At 50.1% G+C, this 23,137-nt stretch overlaps 1 protein-coding gene across 17 annotated transcripts in view; it reads right to left on the bottom strand.

Annotated features, from left to right (window-relative positions):
- Positions 1–1,460: 1,460 nt before the first annotated feature.
- Positions 1,461–23,137, bottom strand: part of PLEKHA7 (pleckstrin homology domain containing A7) — a 211,468-nt gene continuing 189,791 nt past the window's right edge. For 7 of the 17 annotated variants that reach the window (XM_045066174.1, XM_045066177.1, XM_045066179.1 and 4 more), the window contains 11 exons: positions 19,198–19,306; positions 18,808–19,034; positions 15,636–15,824; positions 15,419–15,536; positions 13,308–13,411; positions 12,588–12,788; positions 9,548–9,706; positions 6,735–6,868; positions 5,829–5,971; positions 4,175–4,285; positions 1,462–2,246 (listed from right to left, as the gene is read on the bottom strand). In XM_045066174.1, coding sequence (XP_044922109.1) covers positions 4,185–4,285; positions 5,829–5,971; positions 6,735–6,868; positions 9,548–9,706; positions 12,588–12,788; positions 13,308–13,411; positions 15,419–15,536; positions 15,636–15,824; positions 18,808–19,034; positions 19,198–19,306 — 1,485 coding nt within the window. In that variant the 3' untranslated portion in view covers positions 1,462–2,246; positions 4,175–4,184. Of the gene's footprint in view, positions 2,247–4,174; positions 4,286–5,828; positions 5,972–6,734; positions 6,869–9,547; positions 9,707–11,154; positions 12,789–13,307; positions 13,412–15,418; positions 15,537–15,635; positions 15,825–18,807; positions 19,035–19,197; positions 19,307–23,137 lie in introns of those variants that run through there. The other 10 variants (XM_045066176.1, XM_045066183.1, XM_045066175.1 and 7 more) reach the window with 9 other exon arrangements.

The following is a 23,137-nucleotide window of genomic DNA, read 5'->3' as shown; positions in this document are numbered from 1 at the left end:
GGTTTTTTTCTTATTTTAAAATTCAAAAAGAGATCGGTAGCTAAAAAAACAGCAGTGTTCCCTGCTCAGAATGCCCTGGAACCTATTCTCCCCAGTATTAATAGTTGGAAAGTCACTCTAAACCTTGGGTACTCTTCTTGGCAATAAAGAAAAACTACCATAACAACAAACTTGGAAATACACATACCCAAGCTGAACTAGCCGCTTGGCTTCTGTTTTAAGCCTACATAACAAGTCAAAAAGAATTAAATACAAATCAAGTTTGCAATGGTCCGTCACTAACCCGCTTCACTGGAATGAGCTGGCGGCGTGTGGGTTGGAAATGGTCCCCGGGCGTCCATCCTGCTATCTTGGATTGCAGTCTGCCCGCCAAACCAACCCCACATGGCAGTCCATAGCCCAGAGGCCCCTCAACTTGGGTGTTGGGGGGAACCACTGTGAGCAGCAGCTGAAGCCCCACTAAAGACCCAAAAGCACAGGCCTTCTTCTCCCAGGCCTCCAAAGTCAATCAAGCGTCAAGGGACTGTCAGCAGGAGAAACTTTTCCTAAGTGAACACAAGCAAGATCAAGAGCTGATACTGGGGATTTTCCAAAGAAATGGAAAACAAACTAAGGCCACTCATGAGGATAGAGCCAGCAAGAAGCAGAAAGCATATCAGGTTAATATTTTAATCTGTACATCACATTTTTTTTTTTGCAAACCATTACACTTTTATTTAAATTAACTTTTTCTTGCAAAATATTCATTTCATTTTTCCAACAAAATCTTATAAAGGCAAAAATAAAATCTTATTTTGGCAAATGTCATGAAGTTGATACTGGCAGCATATGGAGTTAGTTAAAAATAGACAGCAATTTCTAAATATAGTTAAGATTTTTTTTTTCCGACCATAGTCAAAAACAAATTTTCATTTAAAGTGTGGCCCTACCCAATGGAGGTTTTGTTTTTTGTTGTTTTTTATTTTTCCTTAAAACATCATTTTCTGTATGCAAAATATCATGAGTTCATGACTTAAATAAAGGGCCACAAACACTGCTCCTGGCTTGGCAGCCCCCTCCTCACTTGAGACTGAAAGTCAAGTCCAAATCCTGCCGCCATCCATCAGGGATGCTGGGGGCACATGGCCTGACCTCTGGCCACAAGGCCCATATCACGGGGAAACTGACCTAGGTTCTCCGGGGCAGACAGCAAAGTCCTGTCACAGCCTAGTGTGGAGTCAGGGCGTTTTAGGGAAACACCACCCAGTGTGAAGTTTATTGCTTATGATACAATAAAAGGTGCTTCCCCTCACCTTTTCTGTATTTCAAAGGGCATATATATATATATATGTATATATATATATACATATATATATATACATATGTATATACATATGTATATACATATATTTATATGTATATATATATACATATAAAAAAATATATATATATATGTGTATATATATATATATATATACACATATATATATATATATATATTTTTTTTTTAATTAAAGCCAACTGTTCTGTTTTTCCTAAGAGAGCCCTTTGCTGAGAGAGCCTCATGAACAGGTTGGGAGCCAAACCTCTTGAATATACTACTGCCCCTAAACGAAACCCAAGGGCCAAGGCACAGACTTGGGCTCCACATGGCAGCCTGTTGGAGTTTCCCTCTCCAGAGTCAGTCATCTGGCCAGGTCAGGGACAGCTAACCTCTGCAGCTAAGGAGCCCTCTTCCCCCAGATAGTATGCCAACAAGCCCAATGCTGGGCCCCCCTGGAAGCACATGTCAAATCCAAGCTTCACCTGAGTTCATGGATGTTGGACTGGCTCCTGCCTGCCCTGCCCTTCTCCCCCTCTCCCACATCTACCACGCACATGGTACCTGAATCTGTAGGTGCAGCTCCAAAATCCTGCATCCTCCCCTTTCCAGCCACTCAGCCCTTGAGGTGAACATTATAAAATATATTCTGAGTCTAAAATACAGCATCAGTATTTTACAGTGTGTATCAAAAGTGCCTTTGTCATATGTAAAAAGGAGTCTGAACTAAAACAAGTTGGGGGGAGGGTTATTAGGACCTAGCCCTATGCTGAACTCCCCACAGTTGGTGGACCACTCCTTCTTCCAGCCGGAACCCCTGCTGAGCTGGAAGGGGGTTTCCTTGGGGGAAGGAAGATCAATCTTCTTGGACGAAACTGGTTCCACGGGGTCCCCAGCTCCAGACTTCTCCTTTGCACGTTGGGTCATGGGTCAGTCACTGCCTGGGCTGGCAAAAAGCAAAGGACACAATAAGAAGCTGGCAGGACCCCAGCCCACATCTGGGGAGCAGACAGTGGGCATGTCTGTATACACACACAACAGGAAATGGAAGGCTGACAAGACAGAGAGCAGCTGAGCAGGGGACTGGGGCAATGCGGCCGCTGGTGGGGGACCCTCAGCCTCTAGGACTCATGCGCATTTGGCCCTTTCTTCACCCCTTCCACATCTAGAAAGTTTTGCCAGACAATATGCTGGCCCCTAGATTGGGTCTCTGTCCTGATAAGGCAAAAGTCCTGAGCAAAGAGGACTCTGGGGTCTAGTTCTGGCCCTGCTCTTCATTCACTGAGTGACTCTGAGTAACGTTTGCTCTCAGCCTCCATGAGTCTCATTTTATTAACCTAAAAGCAGAATGGTCAGACCCACCTCCTAATGAGGATGTACCCTAACAGAAGGGCAAAGAGGAAGGTGGATGTGCTCTAAAACAAGGCATTAAAGGCCTATCTCACAACTATAGGGGTGTCAAAAGCCGGGAGGAACAGGGCCTCACCCCTGCCTCTTCGTGGCCTGGCATGGGTCACATGTGGCATCACCACACTCAGATCTCCAGGAGAAATCCACACACCCTACTGTGACCCCAACAAGTCCCTGTGACCTTGACAAAGGATGTGGCTGGAGCATTTTTCTGTGGTTCTTCACTCACTTTCTCTAATGCACACTTTCCAAGGGCCTGGCCCAAGCCGGCCAACCTCTTCCTTCTACCTTCAGGCTGGCAGGGCACCAGCCTGGGGGACACCTGCTGAAAATCACAAACCCCACCCCCAATACACACACTCTCTGTCCCTCCCTTCTCAAACACCTAGAGCTCCTGGGGGTGCCCAGATGAGTCCACGGTAGTGATAGGGAACAAAGGCTCTGAACTCGCACCATAGGGGTTCAAACCCTGGCTCTGACACTTAGAGCTTCAACTCCTAGGGCAAGTCCCTCAAGGTCTCTGAGCTCCATTTCCTCCCCTAAACAATGGGGAGCGAATGTCTTCATAAGGTGGCTGTGTGGATCAAAGGAGATGCTTAGCACAATGCCTGGCACAGAGCAAGTATGCAACCATGCTACCTGGAAATACACACAAAGGAAAGAGAAGGAAACCCTACAAAATGATGGCAAGATGGAATGTCAGGGAGAGGACCACGGAGACTTCTGGTATGACCGTCCCTTGTCCAGGTGAGGCAACTGGGCTCAGGCCACAACCTCACCCCAAGACTGGTCCAGAAGCTGGGCCTCCTGGCTCCTGCTCCAGTGCTCCTTGCCTAATCCCTCCCTGCCTCTCATCACTAAATGCTCTCGTGGGGAGGCCCCACAAGGGGTGGTACCAGAACACTCTGAATGCCAAGGTGCCCTGGTGGCCTCACCCCAAAGCTTCCCTTCTTCTCCCCCTCCTAAGGTGCTCAAGTACTGAAAAGAGCAGTCCTAGTCCTTGCTCTGACACCAATTCCATTTGGCCTGGAGTGAGCCTCTATCTCCTCACTGGGCCCCAGTTTCCTGGATTTTTCTAGTCTTCCAGCTTTTTACATTCTCTGGCCAGAGCCCTGAGAGCCCGAGACTAACTTCCACCCCCAAGCTGGCAGCCTGGCCTGCATTGTTCCTCAGGGCACTGGACTCCTTGCAGGAAACAGAGCTGGGTAGAAGGGGTACAGCTCCCGCTTCTGTTTCAGGGAAGCAGGGGGCCTGGATCACCCAGTCCCTACTGTAGTGAAGCCACTAAGAGTTGAGCTCCTAAAAACCACCCATCCCCCCACCAACCCACCAGTCCAGGGCAGTCTCCCCAGCGGCGGCTTTGCCAGGGGAAGGAAGGAAGCAGGTGGCACTGCAATCATCTCAGCAACGGGGCGGGGGGCATGCTCAGCACTAGAGGAGAGGCAGGCCAGGCAGGGCTCTTACTTGGAAGGTGTTAGACAAAGGTGTAGTGGAGTCCGTTGCTTAAGGGGGGGTAGGGTGGCACCGTCCTGGAGGACAGGGGGGCGTTAGGCGGGAAGAGGGCCAGCTGCTGCGCTAGACGGGCACACAGGAATTAAGCAGGGCGTTAGGCTCCTCATCTGCTCCTGCAGCACCAGATGCCCCAGGCTCGGCAGGGCTGGAGGAGCGCAGGCCACACTGCCTGTCACTAACGGCATGGGCAGCATACCCATGGGGCCGAGGGTGGCTGGTTAGGACAGGCCTGCAGTTCCCAGATACTGCCTCTGAGCTAAAGAGAGGGAGCAAGAGCAAGTAAAGGCTGTAGCAAAGGTGGCCACTTGTGGAAAGGGGCAGGAAGCCCTGCTAACTGCCCTCAGGCTGCATGAGCCCTGGCAGGCTTGCCTGCCAGCCGTAGGAAGCTGAGCTCCATGTAGGTAGGGCAAGCACAGGCCAGACAAGAGGACACCTATGGTGGGGGCGTGGCAGTATCCCTGCTCAACATGAAAAGGAGTCAAAATGACCCACAGGGAACCCCCAGGATCACTGGGAGGAGGGTTCTGGGTGAGTCTTCAACTGTCTCCCCAGCCACACCAACTACCTCTCAGTCCACTTAGCAGTCTCCAAGGGAGCAAAGATAGCAGAGGCTGCAGGGACTCTGTGCAGGATCACAACATGGGGAGGCAGAAAACAGCCTTCCTCTTGTCCAAGGTCACTCCCCTGGCTTCTTGAAGTGATGTTCAAGCTCTCCTCCCCAGACCAGACTTCCAGGGCCAGTCCCTTCTGGGCCCAGCAGGCCTCACCCTTCATCACTTCCAGACCTTTGGCCAGGGTTGGGGGGCTGGGGGACTGTGACAGCACTTCAGGCTCTACAATCACACCCTCCCTGGAAGGCCTAGAGCACACCTGGCCACGGGCGCTACCCAGACACACAGTGGCCCCTATATCAGGGGGACAAATAGCACTGGGTCAACTCGGAGGGCACACACGGGGAGCGGAGATGTGGGTGGAGGGAGGAGCCACAAGTCTGTTTCCTGGCTAAGAGAGAAAGCCTTGTACACACATACATACACACATGTGTGCACATGCACACAGACCCCCTCCCCATCCCATGGTGTTTTTTCCCCACTGGCCAGCAAAGAATCCCACTTCCCAAGTCCTGGCAGAGGCCACTCTGACAAAGCAAACAGTGGCTTTTATTTGGGGGCCAAAGCAGGGGGCCCAGGGAGGGCTCGAGGGTTCCCCTTTGTCTTGCCTAAGCAAGAAATCCAAACACCAATGCTTTCCTGTCCCCCTTCTTGTGAAGCCACAAACCTTAGCCTTGGTCCTGTCTCAGGGGCCTGAAAAACCTATTCTTAACCCACATTCTCAGAGAAAGCTGAAGAGCAGCACCACACCCAGATTTAAGGAGGAGCTCGAGACACCCTCTCCTGGACCTCTAGCCTCGGACACTCCTGAACCTCAATTGTCCCACCCCCCACCCCGCCGCAGCTCACCTCCCTGGAGTGCTGATGGGACCGGAAGACATGCCGCGCTCGCCCGCAATTACCACGCCTGACAGCTGGCTTTCCGCACACTCCCTGACAGGCCATGCTGGGCTCTGAGCCCAAGCAGAGCTGGAGGCTGGCACCCTAGGCCTCACCTGCCACCTGCTTGCTGCGCTGGGAGGCCTCGGAGGCCAGCGCGTAGGAGATGTTGATGATGCGTTCCTGCTCCTGCAGCTGCAAGTCCAGGTCAGCCGCGCTGTTCCGATCCTGGCCTGATGGCGGCTGCAGGTTGCACATGCTGCAGGAGGGCCAGAAAGCAGGCTATGGGCCCTCCCCACCCCGGCATCTGCCCCAGGAGAGGAGGGTCTCCATGGCCTAGAGGCTCTCGCCCCTTTAAGGAGCATCGGATAAACACAGAGTGCTCTCTCCCTAGACAAAGGCGTATGTGCTTCTCCCAAACACCCAGCCACAGCTTTGTTCCTCCTCTGGGGGATCACGGCCTTAAGAAGAGAGTTCCAGCTCTGCATTCCTATTAAATCCTCACATGAAAAGGCTAACCCAACTCTGAAAGAGAGGCCCTCCAATACCACATTTAGGTTTCTGAAGCTCAGGGGCGGGATAGGAAAGCCAACCGTCCTGGCCTCCTGGGAAGTGGGCAAGGCCTCCGGCTGAGCCCCTGGCTCTGGTCTAGGGATCTGTGTGAGGAAACATAGGCCCCAACACAAGACCACCCACCTTGGGGTTGATGTCCAGCTGTGTCCACCTCACTGTCACACTTGGCTCCATTCCCTATACTGGCCAGCATCAGAAGACACAGATCTAGGGGCAAAGGACCAGGGCAGCCCTCTATGGCGTATTTCAGATGACCTGGCAAGCCTCCTCATGGACTGGCTGGTGCCATTCTGAGAGCCAGCCTGCCCTTTGCAATAAATAGGGCTTACGTGAGTCAGAGACCTGACAAAACACACACCCTAGTCAGCCCGGCCTAGGTCCCTGGTAGTAGAGACACCCCCGGGGTCGGCCTAGCAGGCTGTCAAGACTCGAGCATCGTAAGCGCTGACCTGGAACGAGCAAGGATGTTGCGGATCTTCTCAGCTTTGCGATACCGCGCCTGCAGCTCCTCAAGGCTGGGCGGCTCCTCAGGGTCCAGCTCCACGTAACGCTCAGGGATGGAGACCTTCTCTGGTTTGGCCAGCTGAGGAAAGGACCAGGCAGCGGCGGCTGCGGGGCTCAGATACTGGGCTTAGAACTTGCTCCTCGCCCTGTCCCCCAGCACAAGGCAGCACATGGAGCCCACTGGAGCTACGTCATGTGCCAAGATCAAGGGCTGTCCACTGTGGAGTCGGGATCAGAACTGTGTTCTTTCCACCACACCAGACAACCTCCTTCGGGCCAAGGGACGGTGGGGAAAGGCAAGAGGGCGAGACCAGAAGCCCTCAGGATAAAATGATTATCCTTAATGCCGCCTTCGATAGGAGCTGAGCCCTGCCAACCTCCACAGCCACACGGATCCACCATGCAGCCTCTGCCCCCGCACTCTCCTCCACATGGGATGCTCTTCCGTTCGCTTCCCTCCTTCTGACCCTTCGGACCTCACTTCCAGAAGTCTTCCCTGCCCCTCCCCACCCCACCCCTGGTATCCCGTCCTGTTTTCTGTTTGTGTCTCTGCTGTCAAGTGCAGGGACCTGACAGCCAATAGCCCTTCAGCAAACACTCCTCGGATGGGAAGATGGTTATGTAGAGGGATGCGTGGTTGGGTGGGTGGATGAAAGGAAGTGATCATGCTTTCTGTCCCTCAGAAGCTCCTCTGCTCTAGACAGTAAGCAGCCACGCAGTATCCACTGGTCACAAGAGGACAACATCTCCAGCTCCCCCCCACCAGTCTCTGACGTGAGCCCAGCAGCAACCTCAGCCTGGTGACACCCTACTTAGACTCAGAATGATAAAGGCAACTTTTGCACGCCCCAGGGAATTTCTTCCTCCTTGAACTACAAAAGCACATTAAAATGAGGTTGGTTGAAGTTTCTAAAAACAAGCTAAATCCAATCCCAGGACAGATCTGGACTTGAATTTAAACCCATGCAGACCTTTCAGTCTGGTGAAAGATGGCAAGAAATAAGCTCTTCTCTGTTATTTCCAATGAGGGCAGATCCAGAGGAAGGAAGTAGATTACATTGTAGTAGGAGGGATTTAGGTTAGAGATAAGAAAGGACTTTTTCCCCTGGCTGGCAGGCCGATCAGAACACCACGAAGCATACTTGCATTGCCAAGGCAGCAGGGAGAAGCTTCTTGGGAGAATGTGAGAAAGCACAGACCTTCGGTTGTTGCAGAGGTGCCAAAGGGAGAAAGTCTAAGGGCGGGGGACCGGCTTCCTTAACCTCTGGAGCCCCAGCTGGCCCCAGAACTCGGCAACTCCACAGATGTCAATTTACTAAATCTAGCCTTCAAGTGGTGAGAACACTTCCTCTCATGCAGTTTCAGGGCATGCCAAGTCCTCTTATAAATATTTGTGGGGTATCTGCAGGCCCCTGTGTACTTCATTCAACAGAGCTGTCACCCGGAAAACACTGACAGAGCACCTACTATGCGCCAGGTTCTATGCTGGGCACTAAGAGCCCAGAAGTGAACCAAACAGCCATAGGCACTGTTCTCCAGAGCTTACAAACAGCACAGTATAGGCCACAGGAGACCTCCCCATGTCATGAAGACCCTGAATCTGTCCCACTTTAATTCCTTGCTCTTCCCTTGGGTAAGACACATTCCTCAATGACAGAAGACCCAGGAGTTACTTGCTTTTCCAGGCCTGGCCAGTCATGATGCATTTGTGCCACCAGAGGGCACTAGAAGAACTCAGACTAGAACTAGGACGCAGGTCTAGGCTCTGCTAGGGCTGGAAATTTTACCTGTGATTTTTCAAACCTGCTCCCCTCCACACCCACCCTCTCCTCACCAAGTCTAATTGCCCAAGTTAGCCGATAACTGGCCCAATCAGTTGCCCTGACTGGCCAACTCCTAGTTTTCCAGAGAGCATATCCCAATAACCACAGCTACCTGGTTACCTACTGGTTACAGCTACCTGTGTACCTACTATGTGCCAGGCACCATGCTCATGGTTTTCTGACCACTACTAATCCTCCAGGCAATGTGCTGAGTCAGCTTACCCCTACCACACCCCACTTTACTGTCGGGGGAAACCAAGGCTCAGAGAAATTAAGTGACTTGCCCTCAACTGTTGAAAGAGAGAGATGGATGGGTCTGAATCTTCATCAAAAGGCCTTAGCTCAGGGCGCCTGTGTGGCTCAGTGGGTTAAAGCCTCTGCCTTCGGCTCAGGTCATGATCCGAGCGTCCTGGGATCGAGCCCCGCATCAGGCTCTCTGCTCAGCAGGGAATCTGCTTCCTCCTCTCTCTCTGCCTGCCTCTCTGCCTACTTGTGATCTCTGTCAAATAAATAAATAAAATATTTTTTAAAAAAAAAAAGGCCTTAGCTCTGGGGCATTTGGGTGGCTCAGTCAGTTAAGCATCTGCCTTCAGCTCAGGTCATGACCCCAGGGTGCTGGGATCGAGTCTCACATCTAGTTCCCTGTGAAGCAGGGAGTGTACTTTGCCCTCTGCTTATCCTCCCTCTCTCTCTCTCCCTTCTCTCTCTCACTCTGTCACAAAAATAAATAAAATATCTTTTTTTAAAAAAATGCCTTGGGTCCTTTTTTTGCCTCGAGCTGCTATTCATCCATTCTCCTGGCCACACTGACACTGAGCCTTGTCCCCATTCAGGACAACACCTGCCCGCAGTGCCACTGGGTGGGGTGGTCAGGCCACAAGCCAAAGGCTGTTTCTCCTGGGGGTGGGGGACACAAAGGAAGCCCCTGCCCTCACCTCTCTGCTGATGTCCAAGTCATAATCTTGAGGTTCCAGGTCCAACTCAGTGACAGGCATGGCCTGCACTTTCAACCAGCCATTTTCCTCCTTGTCCTTTCTCTCCCCTTGCATGGCCCGTTCCAGCAACTGCAGGTCAAAGTCCTGCTCACGCTTCCACTGGCAACAGAACAAGAAGGTTAAATGTAGTCACATCGTGACTGCTACAAGAGCCAGGCTTGTCCCCTTTTGGGTGGGGCTTGCAGGTACTGGGGTCCTTGGGAAGGGAGCCTGTGACCCACTGGGGAAAAGCTGTGTGACCATGAGCCCCTCAACCTCACCTCCAAGTCAAGACAGTGGTTGTAGGACATGGGTGGTCCCTGTGGGTTGCTGTAACCCCATGTAATGGAGAATGAGGCCTCTGCCTCATTTATATGGCCTGATGCCAGGCTGCTGATTTCTCTCTCATCTGGGCCCCCAGAGGATTCACCCATGTACCTCTAGAGCCCACTTCTAAGACCCATGACTTCAGACTCACAATGGTCCCCAGATACAGGAAGTTTCTCAGTCTAAGAGGGTGACCCCAAAACAGACCCAGGGACGGAGCTCCAGAGAAGCTGCCTTATAGCTTGTGGAAGCCTTTCTAGTTCAGAAACCATAGAACTCAGCTCAGAAGTGATGGAAAAAACAAGTCCTTTGAGGCCCTGGTAAGCATATACCAATAGCCAAGACCTTCTCTAATGGATGGTCCCAAGGGGATACATTTGGGGTGGGGGGTACTGCATCCACAATAGAGTAGGGAAGGTCCAAGCAGTGATGGCTTGGGCGTAGGGAGGCAGCTAATCTGCTTCTTACCCAGGCATCTATTTGGGGGCAGACACTTTAAGTTAGAAAAACAATGAAACTACGTACAATTGAAATGCTGAATCAAACACAACATTTCCCAGGTTCTTCATTAGTGCCAGCTAGGTACTAAGTAACTTAGTTAGGTACTAAGTTAGGTACTTAGGTACTAAGTAACTAAGTTACTTGGTACAAGCATCCCTTCACAGAGGGAAAAACTAAACTGGCCATTTTAAGATCCAAACGCAACTCTGCAACTCTGTAGGGGCCTTTCAAATCATCTATGGCCTACGTCCTCACAGGCCTCTGACACTGAGCAGGTTGCTGAGAGGAGGGAACAGCCTCAAAGCCTCTCTTTTCTTGAGCAGAAACCAAGCAGAGGCTTCTCCATACCAGCAGACCTCCTCCATCCCACTCCATATATCTCACAGAGCCCCAAGTGATGATTGTCTTTGGTGCCCCCTCCTGGACCCCCAAAGCCCCAAACCCATGGCCATATTGGCACATTTCACCCATTCATGCACAAGCTCTCAATACTGACTCCAAGCCAGTGGGATTGCTCTTAGGTGATGATTTCCAATTACAGCATGAAAGGATTAGGCATTTGAAGTTTTAAGGATGAAAAATTAATTTAATGATTCACAAAGAAAATGCACATTTTTTTACATGCTCACAAGTGCCCCAAATAGACAAGTCCTCATTGAAACCCAGCCTGATTGTTTCCACAAACAGGAAAAGGTCACTAGACTCTGTGATGTATCCTGGGGAAGAACCACGCCAATCCATTGTCATTAAGCAACACGTTTATTGGCGTTGATGCAGAGACTCACACAAGTCTTTTTTAAGAGAAAAATTACAAGATACTCAAGTTACGATTTCTAGATAATCTTTCTACATTTGAGACATCAGGTTGTAAAAGGTCAGTGTTACCCCAAATGACATTTGCTTGTAAAGTTTAAAAGTTACCGGCTTTGCAGCTTTTCAGGATATGAGTGTGCTGGGTCTTACCCCTTTGGTGTCTGTGCTAATAGCTGCAGAGAGCCCCTCTGAATACAGAACATAATATATCTTGGCATCCATTCAAATTACTAAATACGAGAAACACAAAAGGTTTTCCATAAGAAACTGTGCAAAAGGACTGGAGGAATTAAAATTGAACCACTTTAGATTGGTAGTATTTATTTAAACGTGCAGTCTCTGAAGCCTGTGTCTACCTTCCGGGTGTAAGGCATGGACTTTGATCAACTCGTAATGCCCAGACCTCTGCCCATGATCACGGCCCTCAGGCAGCTGGTTGGCTCAGCCCTGTGGGGCGGCTTCTGGGTTAAGTGAATTTCAAGTCAGTAGGCCTGCATCAAGGGCACAGGAGAAAGGTGAGTCACACATGGGAATGCTAGCCAGGTTATGGAGATGAGAGCTTCTATTACAAGCCTGGTAACAAAGAGCACAGGCCAGTTAGAGAATGTTTAATGCAAATTAGAAGCTTCTGTAAACACAATCAGGCAGGATTAGAGAGGCAATGAGCGGTAACACTAAAAGCAAAAGAGCTTGTGCGATGAATTAGGGAAACAGCAGTCTGGCTAGAGGGCTAGGGAAACAGAATAGTCTGATGGAATGTTTCCCAAAGGGACAGAGGGGGACTGTGGGCAGGGTGCAGCGCCAGGAAGCACACCAGGGGGCAGCACATGTACCCCCCACCCCCCGCTCTCCAGGGGGTACCATGAGGCCTGCCAGCACCAGAAGCTGGGGGAGACCCGCCAGCCATCAGGGCTGTGGGGCCCAACACTGTGCTCAGCTCCTTTGCGGGGCATCACTGAGGGGCCTGGGAGGCTGGCTGGCTTGCGTTCCTCCTCACCAATCATATCACCATCTTCCTCCTCCATTCCTGAACTTTCTATCTCCAAGTCCTTGATCCAGCTGAGACTCCGAGGGTTACAAAGTCCTCTCTCAAGTTCAGCTTGGAGAACAAACTTGGGACACTTGCTCTGGCTCCTAGGCTCCTGCTGTGACATCCTCACTCCTTCTCTGAGTCCGGATCACCCTCTGATCAGGTCAGAGCTGCGGCCCACGTTGTGGACACACAGCCTATGGGGTGTTCTCTGAACCATCTCGGTCGAAGGCCTGCTCTCTCCAGGGTGTGATATTCGTTGTGTTTGGGGAACTCTGGGAAGCTCTGCTCCCCGTCCCAGCCCCACCTGCCTGGACCCTCCTAACATACTGAGCCGCGGTCTCCAGGGAGAGGCTGGCTGAGGTAGCGGGACGAGGGCAGACCCGTCCTCTCTCCTTGGCTCAGCGTCCTCTTGCGCTCCCGGACCAGGGCCTTCTGGTGCCGCTTCATGCGCTCCAGCTGCTCCTCCGCGCTCATCTGACCCCGCTGGTGATCCCCTGAGTACAGGCGCTCCAAGGCACTCTTGGGTCTCTGAGGAGCAGGAGGGTGAGAGACAGGGCAGCTAGGCTGGGCCTCAGAGGGCAGCCATCATTCCTGTCCTTTCTTTCTCTCTCTGTGTGTCACATGCTCTGTCACTCTCTCTCTCTCTCTCATATACACACATACACATACACACACACACACTCCTCTAAGCATACTCCGGCTTTCTGGAGAGGACCCCATTCTGCAGATGCAGACACTGAGGCCCAGGCCTGTCCAGCTGGACACACATGTAGCATGTGATGGGGCCAGAACTCAGGGTACAGACATTCTGGGTACCCTCCTGTGAGCCTAAAAGGCTGGAGAGAAAGGTAATGGGTGGTCCTCAAGAAAGAAAGAGAGCCAGATGATGCCCTTCTAGGTGGGCAGTGAGAAAGATATCACTGAGCACATGGTCACAGGGACCCTGAGCTCAGGAGGGGCTGAGGTCACCTCAAAGGCCATCCCTGGGGCTCCCAGGATTGCCAGTCACCATCCACCTCATAGCCCTTGCCTCCCAAGGCCACTCACAGGGAAGGTCACCTTGCTGCTTTCGGCATTTAGACCCCTCCGGAGCGTGACGTAGGGAGCAATGGTGGATGACTGCTGGAGCCTTGACGTGGACCCTGAGAGCCCTTAATGAGGAAAGAGAAGTGCAAGTGTATTTATGATGGGGTAGACAGGCCACCAGCCCCTCCCAAATCACCTCCCACTCCTGAGAGGGGACCAAGAGGACCTAGCCAACAATCCATTCCTCTTCCTCCCCAAGGCCTAGAAGAGTAAGGCCCGGTAGAGGAGGAGGGGCCAGCCCAGGGGTGCTCTTTGTCCCCAGTGGGGTACAGCGTCCCTGGAGATCTACAGACCACCCTAGTCTTCCTTCACATGCAGAAGACCTGGGCTGCTTGGCAGGTAGAAAGGATGAAGAGGAAGGCATGCCCTTCCTCCTCCTTTCTTCCTGGTGCACTCCTGTGCATCCTGCATGACCCAACCTAGACGCCCTGCCTATGTGAAGCCTTCTCAAATGCCCCAGGCAGAATTTACTGTCCTCTCTATCCTTCAGTACATGCATTGGTTACTACACTGACCACAGTGCCAACACACCTAACCAAATAGCCTGCAAATTTAACGATGCCTGCCTGACCGACTGACTGAATGACTGAAGGAATAAATGATTGAAGGGAAAGCAGAAGCACCAAGTACTTATTAAGCACTTAACTATGGAACAGGCAGACACTGTGCTTGGTGTTTTATATAGATTTTGTTCCACTGGGCTTACCATGTAAGCATTACCTGACCATTGCAGAGATGCATAGCCTAAGGCTCAGAGAGGTCAAGGAACTTGTCCAAAGTCACTTGGTAGGAATATCATTGACTCTGTGCTTCCCACATCTGGGTCGGTCCTACGGCTTAGAGAAACCATCTCACCCTCGCTGGCTGATGCCACTGCCTGTGCTTTCTCTGCCAACTCCAATTCTTATCAGGGGCGGTTCCTGACATCTGGAAATGGGCATCACTCCCACTAAGGACACCACTAGCATTTGGCACATAGGGGAAAGGACAATAAATGCCCTGAAATGCAAAGAGAATCCTGAGCAACAAAGAACTGTCCTGCCCCAAATGCCACTAATACTGCCGTTGATATACACCTATGCCATAACGAATTAAGGGAAGTGTCCCTGGGCACAGTGCCAAGGATTGCTGTGGCCCCCTTCAGCAAAATCCAGAGCCTACACCCTCCAGGGATCAGCTCAGGCCATAGCGTGCCTAGGCCTCTAACCCTGCAGGTGCCAGAACCACAGCTGTGGCTCCTTCTGCTTCTGTACCTGGCCAGTGGGGAAAGCACTGGCCACCCACTTTAGGGAGCAGACAGGAGGATCAGGGGAGGAACAGATGCAGGAGTGTGGTCAGCCTGCTCAGAGATTCCAGGAGACCCAGGTGCAAAAAGGTCAGGAGACTTCCCTTTAAGAGGATTTCTGAGAAGAGGGTCTGGCTGTGGGGACCAAGAGGGCATGAGTAAGTCTAAGGGCCTAAGTCTGCTCCTATCCCCATCTGGAAGGGATAGGGGAGGACAAGGAGAAGGAAAGTGTGTTTGTTTATAGAAGGTACTCATGGAGTCTTTGAGTGATACAGGACAGCCAAAACCCCCCCCGGAAAGCCTGAGATGGCGAAACTGATGGCAGTCACCCAGCATCCCAGCCTGTAGGGTCAGAGGCTCTGGAGTCAGAACACTGGGACTGTATTCTCACTCCATCACCTGTTGGCCATTTGGCAAGTTAGTTAATTCCTCTGAGTCTTAGTTCTCTTATCTCTACAGTGGAAATGATAATAATAGCACTCCCTTCCTAGGATTATTAAAAATATTAACGAGGTGAATATAGAGTGCTTGAAACAGTGCTGGGCTTTAAAGTAACTGCTATTATCATTATTTCCAGGGGCAGATGCGATAAAAGAGAAAGAGAATCAGGATGGAGGCCAGAGGAAGGAAGGACAGGCCCTCCCTGCAGCCCAGAGTCTCCGTGACAGCTGCTGAGGCCCCCAGCTGCAGGCAGACGGGTGCAAGGTACGGGGCGAGCGACTGGGGAGCAGTAGTTACGGTCGTAGTGGGGTTTCCCAGAAAGCCTCCACGGACAGGTTTGCCTTACCTCTGCCTGGCAGTGTCTGGTACCTGCTGTCAGGGCCCACTAGTCCCAGGGAGGGCTGGGCCGTGTCCCCACTGAAAGTCGCCAGCTCAGGCTCACTAACGTATGACCGGAGCTCCACCTGTGGGCAGAGTCTGAGGCTGTCGTACCTGCCCAGTGTCATGCCACCTCCCCTCCCCTCACACACATCGGGGCAGCCCCAGAGGTCCCTCCTGCTCACCCTTGAGTCCCCATTCACACACTGCCCCTGCTCCCGGTCTCGCTTTCTCTCATCCGACTGCCGTTTCAGACCCCGCACTGACGTGTGCCGAATGATAGTGGCCTCCTTTGGCAGAGGTGGCACTGCCGGGGGCTGGTCCTCTGGACTGTAGAGCTCAGGGAGTGGGGGTCTGGGAGGTGCCTCGTCTTCCTGCTCAGAGAAAGAACCAGAATCAGTACCAATGAGAGGGAGCTGGAGGGAAGACGTGGCGTCACTGAGGTGGTGGCCCACCAGACTGGAGTGGGCCACTTCAGGCCTACAGAGTAGGACCACTACAGCCCAGGGATGCCAACACTTCCCCCAGATGAGCTGCGGAGAAGGGGGATGCCTCTGTTCTAATACTATTCTTCCCTTCAATTCACTTGTTTTCCATTTTTTCAAAGCGTTACCTATACAAAATCCGGTCTCCTGGGTCTGTGGTCTTACTCTCCACTTCCACGAAGCGTCCCAAGGTGGGGAGGGGGCTCTAGGCTGGTAACTCTGTGCTTATCTGTATGTCGATGACAGCAACCCACCACCACCACCACCTGGAGAACAAACACCTACCCCCCCTCCAGAGTTCTCAAACTGAGCCGGCTCACTGTCCCTGCATGGTCTCTGCATCCTTCAACAGGTTGCTGTATGAGCAAGGACAGTCTACATCCCCTGTCCATGCCCTTTCTATCAGAAATGTGCGTGGTTACAAACTCTTTCCTCCTTCCTGACTCGGGGACTGAATAAGCAGTCAGCACTGGGTGACTCACTGCCTTCCTGGCAGCCCACTCACTGGGCGGTGATGAATATAACTATTTTCCTTGAAACTCACCCCACCCCCTAATAAATGTTCTCTGAGGGCTGTGACTTCTACACAGACCAACAGTCTGGCCCCTGACTGCCACGAACACCCACTCCTGGAATCAGGGACCATCCTTCCTAACCACCCCCCTTCCTTAGTTTAATTTTGCTTTGTTTTTCAGGATTCTGGAAAGGTCAGGAAAGGGTCCTGAAGCTTGCGCTAGGAAGGTTTATCAGCATTCTCGTAAAGTGACACAGCTCACTATTGTGTGAAAGTTAAGCCTCCTGTCCCAGATACCCACACGCTCTCTGGGCATCAGCGGCTTCCAACCCTGACAATGTCTTGGAATCACCAATCTCTAAAAAGTTCCCCAGAAAGATAAACACAAAACATGGACACAAACACAAAAACTGCTTTGATTGAAGGGAAAAGAATGTCTGGAGATGGAGGGCGGGAGGAGGCATTTTGTTATATACTTTTTGGTATCTTTTGATTTTGTGCCCTTGGAGAATATTATCTAATAGAAAACTAAGTGACCTTAAATTCAAGAAAATAAGCCAAACAAAAAATGAAAGAACTATAGCTACATGTAACAATGTGGATAAGTGTCCCAAAAATAATGTTGCAGACAAGTGCAAGATACGGAAGAATACAGCACCGCATGTGGGCAAAACTCAAGTTTAGACACAGGTAGCAAAACTTAAAAAAAAAAAGAAGGAAATTATCCAAAAAGTCAAAAAGTCAAGATAGTGATAATGGTTAACTTCTGGCAGAAAAGGACTAATGGGCCTGAGGTCTCTAGTTCCTGACAAAGTTCTATTTTCTTGGTTTTCTTGTTGGTATAAATGGGTGATCTCTTTATTATTTGTTAAATTATATATTCGTGTTTTATGTCAACCACAGGATATTATTGTCTCACAAATAGAAACATGAAACAAACAGTAACAAACAGTAAACCTGGTGAGCAAAGGGAAAGAAGACAAGCCAACTTGAAAAGTCCCTGCTGATGGGCCACAGAGGACTCAGCTGTGAAGAGCCTCTGTGACCATCTATTATTCCAAGCTGCTTATGGTGCACGAGGGGAAACTGAGGAAGCCCTTGCCCAAGGACCCAGTGAGAGAACAAGAGCCGCAATCCAGGCAGTCCAGCTCCCAGGCTACCACCTTTTCCCTCTGCTCCTCATCCTGCTAGCAGGCATCTTGCCTTGAGTCAGGAGCTGTCTGCCCTAGCCATTCCTGCTGTGTTTTGCTATTCCCCACCTCCTGTTTTGTGGCTGGTACCCTACTGCCTCTTAGATATAAAATCAGGAAGGAGATATCAATGTGAAGAAATTCACAATGACTCAGTTCAGCACATGTCTTCCAGCTCTGAGCCCTGGATGATGGCTGGAAGCAGGCGGACAGTGAGGGCCAAGAGATGGGAACTTGTGTGTTTTAGCCAGCACTGCACACTAACCTTCTCAGAGGTCCTAGGCATACCCCATACCCAGGCAAAGCTCCTCTAAACCTTTGTAAGCAAAACCTGGAGATCCCCATCCCAAGGTCCCCCTTACTATGGCTTCCCTGTCACTTGGACCAGATCCCTTGTATTCTCCAGCCAAGCCCAGCCTGGTACTGGAGACATGAGCCATCATAGTTCCTGACCATATCTTCTGTTTTCTTAAAGTTTCCTGTGCTCCCAGACTCTGTCAAAAGCCTGACCCATCTGTCTGTCAGGCAAGCCAAGGTGCTGGCTCGGGCAACCACAGGGGCCACAAACCTGATCTGGGGAGCTGGGCTGAATGTCCACTTAGAAGGCAGACGGCAAAAAATAGGAGATGTGGAGACTCTCAGCAAATACTAACACCTTCAGGCCTCAGTTCTCTCGTGTGTGGGATGGGACAGAGACCTTCCTGTCTGTGGACTGTGAAGATCAACTGCATCCTACAACTCAGCAGAGTGCTCAGCTGCCAGGGAAGACAAAGATGCTCTTTTGCTGAGAGGAGTCCCTCACCCACGAGCTTGTGTAACCACAGGTTTGCATGGAGTCCGCGCAGGGCAGCCACCTGTCTCTGTGTGGTACATATCACAACCCCATCCTACTTAGCACAGTCATTTCCTCTTGCTGGGCCTCCGTTTTCCCAAATGTAAAACGGGAAGACTGGGCTAGCACCTCTCTCAGGGCCCTTCCAGTTCTGGGAGCACGATGGTCGGCTCCACCACTCTTTAACTGTTCCTAGCTCGGGACTCTGGCTGACTCCATCTTCCCGGGTTTCCCCAAAAGCTTCTCTTCCAACAGAAGCTGACCTAAGGACAGAGAGAGACAATCATCTCCCAGAGAGAAAACAATGGTGCTCAGCTCCTGGTCATCGATACTTACAACTTTGGGCTTTGCCTTGGTTGGTGACTGAAGAGGGGACGTCACTTTCCTCAGCTGGGGTGGATGAGGTCGGTACGGCACATAGGTTTGCAGCTGGGGGAAGAGTCGGACCTCCAGAGGGGTCCGCACGGGGCTGGTAGGAGGGCTGAGCTGTGGGGGCGGCTTGCTCTCAGAAGTTGAGAGTGAAGGCACAGGCGGGTGAGGAAACAAAGGCACCGTTTTTCTCTCTAAGGAGCAAGGAGGGAAACAGGATGAGATAGAACAAAGACCCTCTTCCTTGGAGGACGAGGGGAGTGACTTTGCCATAAAGACCTGACCTCCCCAAGGGACAGCCCATGCATGTGGACGTTGGCCTCCAACCCCCCACCCCCAGGAAGATGGCCCACTCACCTGGATTTTTGACCGATTCCACCAGGATTCTAAAGTTCTCTTTATTTGCACTCAGGCCTGCGATGACATCTTCAATCCTCCAGAGATCCTTCTGTATCTGCGATTTCTCCTGAGAAAGACAAGGTGGTGGTTCACTTCCTTCTTGGCACCTCACCAGAAGTTTCTCATTCGGACTTAAGCTGTCATTTCAGACATAGCCCCTCACCCTGGGGGGCAGCAACCCCTTTGGAAACCCCACCAGGGCTAGAGCCAAGCCTGCCTCAGAGCTTCACAGGGAAACACACATATGGAAGACACCCAAGATCTAGGGGAGAAGTTCAGAGGAGGTTTCAGTGATTCACCTTGCCTAGCTCCCCCTAATTTAAAAATAGATGCCTTAAATACTGTACACTTCCAAAGTATCTACAGCAATCAAAGTCAGAGACAGAAGAGTGGTTAGCAGAGGCTGGGGTGGAGAGGGGAATGAGGAGTATTGCTTAATGGGTACAGAGTTCCAGTTTTGCAAGATGAAGAAAGTTCTGCAAATTGGCTGCACCATCTTAACGTACTTAACACTACTCACCTGTACATTAAAAATGGCTAAGGTAAGAAGCTTTATGTTATGCACATTTTACCATGATTAAAAAAAAAAAAAAAGCCAGACTGTTTCAGGCACCCACGGCAGAAGGAAAGAGAAGGCAAAGACTAGCGGTTACACCATCCCCAGAATATAAAGAGGATCTTTGAAAAGACAAAGCTGAATCCTGGGATTTGAGGTTCATTTAAAAGCACAATGGGCAATGAATCCTTGGCAAGAAAAAGAAATGAAGTACCGATACGTGTTACAACATGGATCAACCCTGAAAATGTTTATGCCGTGTGAAAGAAGCTAGACACAGAGGCCACATTTATATGATTTCACTTACATAAAATGTCCAGAAGAGGTAAATCCAAAGAAACACAAAACAGAAAATGGTTGGCTAGAGCAAGGCCAACCTTGGGCAGTTGGGGATGTGGATGAGGAGGGACTGTTAATAAAGAGAAGGTTTTTTTTCAGGGATGATGACAATGTTATAAAATTGGTTGTGGCAATAGTTGTCCAACTCTGAATATTCTAAAACCCCCCGAATTGTAGATTTTAAAAGGGTGAATCTTATGGTATGTGAATTATGTGATAAAACTTATGCACACTCTCACAAGTCACAAACAAAATCAGATGGGGACAGGTCCCAGAAAGCAGTGAGAAGGTTTAATCATGATTAAGGGACTCTGGGCATTTTACTGAGTATAATGGACACACAATGTTACATTAGTTTCAGGTGTACAACATAGTGATTCAACTTCTCTAACCCTTACACTATGCTCACCACAACTGTAGCTACTATATGTCATGATACAGTGCTAAGGCAATTACTATTATATTCCCTGTGCTGTGGCTTTTATTCCCACAATTTACTCATTCTATAACTGGAAGCCTGTACCTCCCACTCTTCTTCACCTGTTTTGTGCATTACCTCCAACCCCCTTCCCTGTGGCAACCATCAGTTTGTTCTCTGTGCTTAGAGGTCTGATTCTTTTTTGTTTAGTCTTTTGTTTATTAGATCCCACGTGACTGAAATAATATGGTATTTGTCTTTCTCAGTCTGACTTCTTTCACTTAGCATAATATCCTCCATCCATGTTCTTGCTAATGGCATGAGCTCATCTTTTTTATAACTGCCTAACATCCCATTGTGTGTGTATAACACATCTTCTCATAAAAATGTGTCTATCAGTGGACACTTAGGTTGCTTCTATTTCTTGGCTATTGTAAATATGCTTCAGTAAACATAGGGGTGCATGTATCTTTTCAAATTAGTATTTTCATTTCCTTTGCCTAAATACCCAGTATAGGAATGGTTGGATCATATGGTATTTCTAATTTTTTGAGGACTTTCCATGCTGTTTTCCAGAGTGGATGCACCAATTTACACACCCGCCAAACAGTACACGAGGGCCCTCCTTCTCCACATCTTCACCAACATTTATTTCTTGTCTTTTTTATTTTAGCCATTCCGACAGGTGTAAGGTAATCTCATTTTGTTTTTTTTCCCCAAGATTTTATTTATTTATTTGACAGAGAGAGAAAGAGATCACAAGTAGGCAGAGAGGCAGGCAGAGAGAAGGGGAAGCAGGCTCCCTGCTGAGCAGAGTGCCTAACTTGGGGCTCAATCCCAGGACCCTGAGATCATGACCTTAGCCAAAGGCAGAGGCTTAACCCACTGAGCCACCCAGGTGCCCCCTCATTGTGGTTTTGATTTGCATTGCCCTAATATAAGTGATGTTGATCATCTTTTCATGTGCCTATTGGCCATCTGTAGGTCTTTGGCAAAATGTCTATTAGGGTCCTCTGCCCATTTTTAAATGTTTTTTGTTCTCTGGGATCTTGGAGGATTTTTTGGAATTGACTTGTATAAGTCCTTTACATATTTTGGATATTAATTTGTGGGCGCCTTTTAATAGAGTTGTTTAAACATCAAACTTTTTTTTTTTTAATTTTTAAATTGTCATGGGAGAATGTAGCTTTGATCACTCCCCACAGACTTAAAAAAACAAAGGCTTCACACCCCATCTCCCCTCAAGGCACCCAGCCATCCTCCCGTGGAAAAATTCTTGCATGTGTGATACTTAGGGACTTGCCTGATTCAGCAAGTAGACTATATGCCCTTGGTGTATCTTCACAGTTTCTCAGCACATGGATGATGAGTGAAAAAAGACCCAGTCACATTAAACTCCCTGATCAATGCTGCCCAACAGCTGTGACAACAGATGTCTGAAGCCTCCCTCCTAAGGGAGCTCACATTCTCATACTCTCTCCATCCTTCCAACACCAACGCACATCCTCAAGGCTGATAAATAAGGAAAGGGCTTGATGCTTAGCTCCACCCCAAAGCACAAGTGTCCTAAAACAGACATGGTATTGAACCCAGAGTGTGAGACTGTGTGTATGTGTGTGTGTGTGTGTGTGTGTGTGTGTAAGCTAACAGGATTATCTCAGGAGCGGAGGTCCCCAAGCAGGGTGCTGGGAACAGGTAAAGGAGGAGCGTTGGAATGAAATCAACTCTCTCCCCTCTCCTCCAGCGGTCTATCTGGCATACTTTTACCTGTCAGTTTGCAGTTCTGCCCCTATTTAGCTCTTCTGTCACCCCCACATGTAAGAGAAGAGCAAGGACAAGCAAAAGCCAGAGAGCCTCTAAGGTTCTCCAAGGATGATGGAATTTCAGAACTGAAGGAAAAGGTGAAGGAAGCTTTTGGGGCACAGGGGTTGGTGCTTCATCCCTGGACCCTCACACCATGCTGGGCAGAAAGGCTCCTATGGACTGCATTCAGCAGACGCCTGCACTTACTGTCCAGAAGCAGGGACATGCACAGGCAGCCTCATCTATCACTGCCTCTCACGGTTACCTCAATGTTCTTTTATCCTCTGGCTTGCCAGCGCAGGTGGTCATGAGGATCTTTACAAATAAAGCCACTCACCTTTACTGAAAAGCCTGTGAATTTTCTCACAGCCAAACCTGGCTAAAGGGGGCAAGTTTCCAAGCCCCCTGCCTGAGAATGTGTATGTGGGACTGCACGCATATCTCCACGCTTCATGACTTATTCAGGACTCTAACAGCTTGCCTGGCCTAGAATTACACCAAAGAAGTTAGCACAAAGCCTGTTCAAAGAAGGGTTTTGTGAGCTTCCCAGATCACAAAGTGGGGCTCAGGGAAAGTACGAGCAATGCCACCAGGCTAGGTGGAAGTCGAGGTGCAGGAGCTAGGCTTCAAACTAGCCTATGTCTTTGTAACTTACTTACACGGTTAAGTTCTTCAGGGAGTCTGTGACAAGACTTGTACATTTTACCCATTTGTTTTCCAGAGCAGAAAAAGGGATTCTGGGACTGCGGTATGTTAAATCACCATGAAATAAGGCATGATAG

Source organism: Mustela putorius, unplaced genomic scaffold (genome assembly GCF_011764305.1).
Source record: "Mustela putorius furo isolate JIRA1106 unplaced genomic scaffold, ASM1176430v1.1 tig00003859_pilon_pilon_pilon, whole genome shotgun sequence".
Taxonomy (NCBI): domain Eukaryota; kingdom Metazoa; phylum Chordata; class Mammalia; order Carnivora; family Mustelidae; genus Mustela; species Mustela putorius.
Note: the sequence above shows the minus strand (reverse complement) of the source record. Positions and strands in the feature narration are given on the sequence as shown.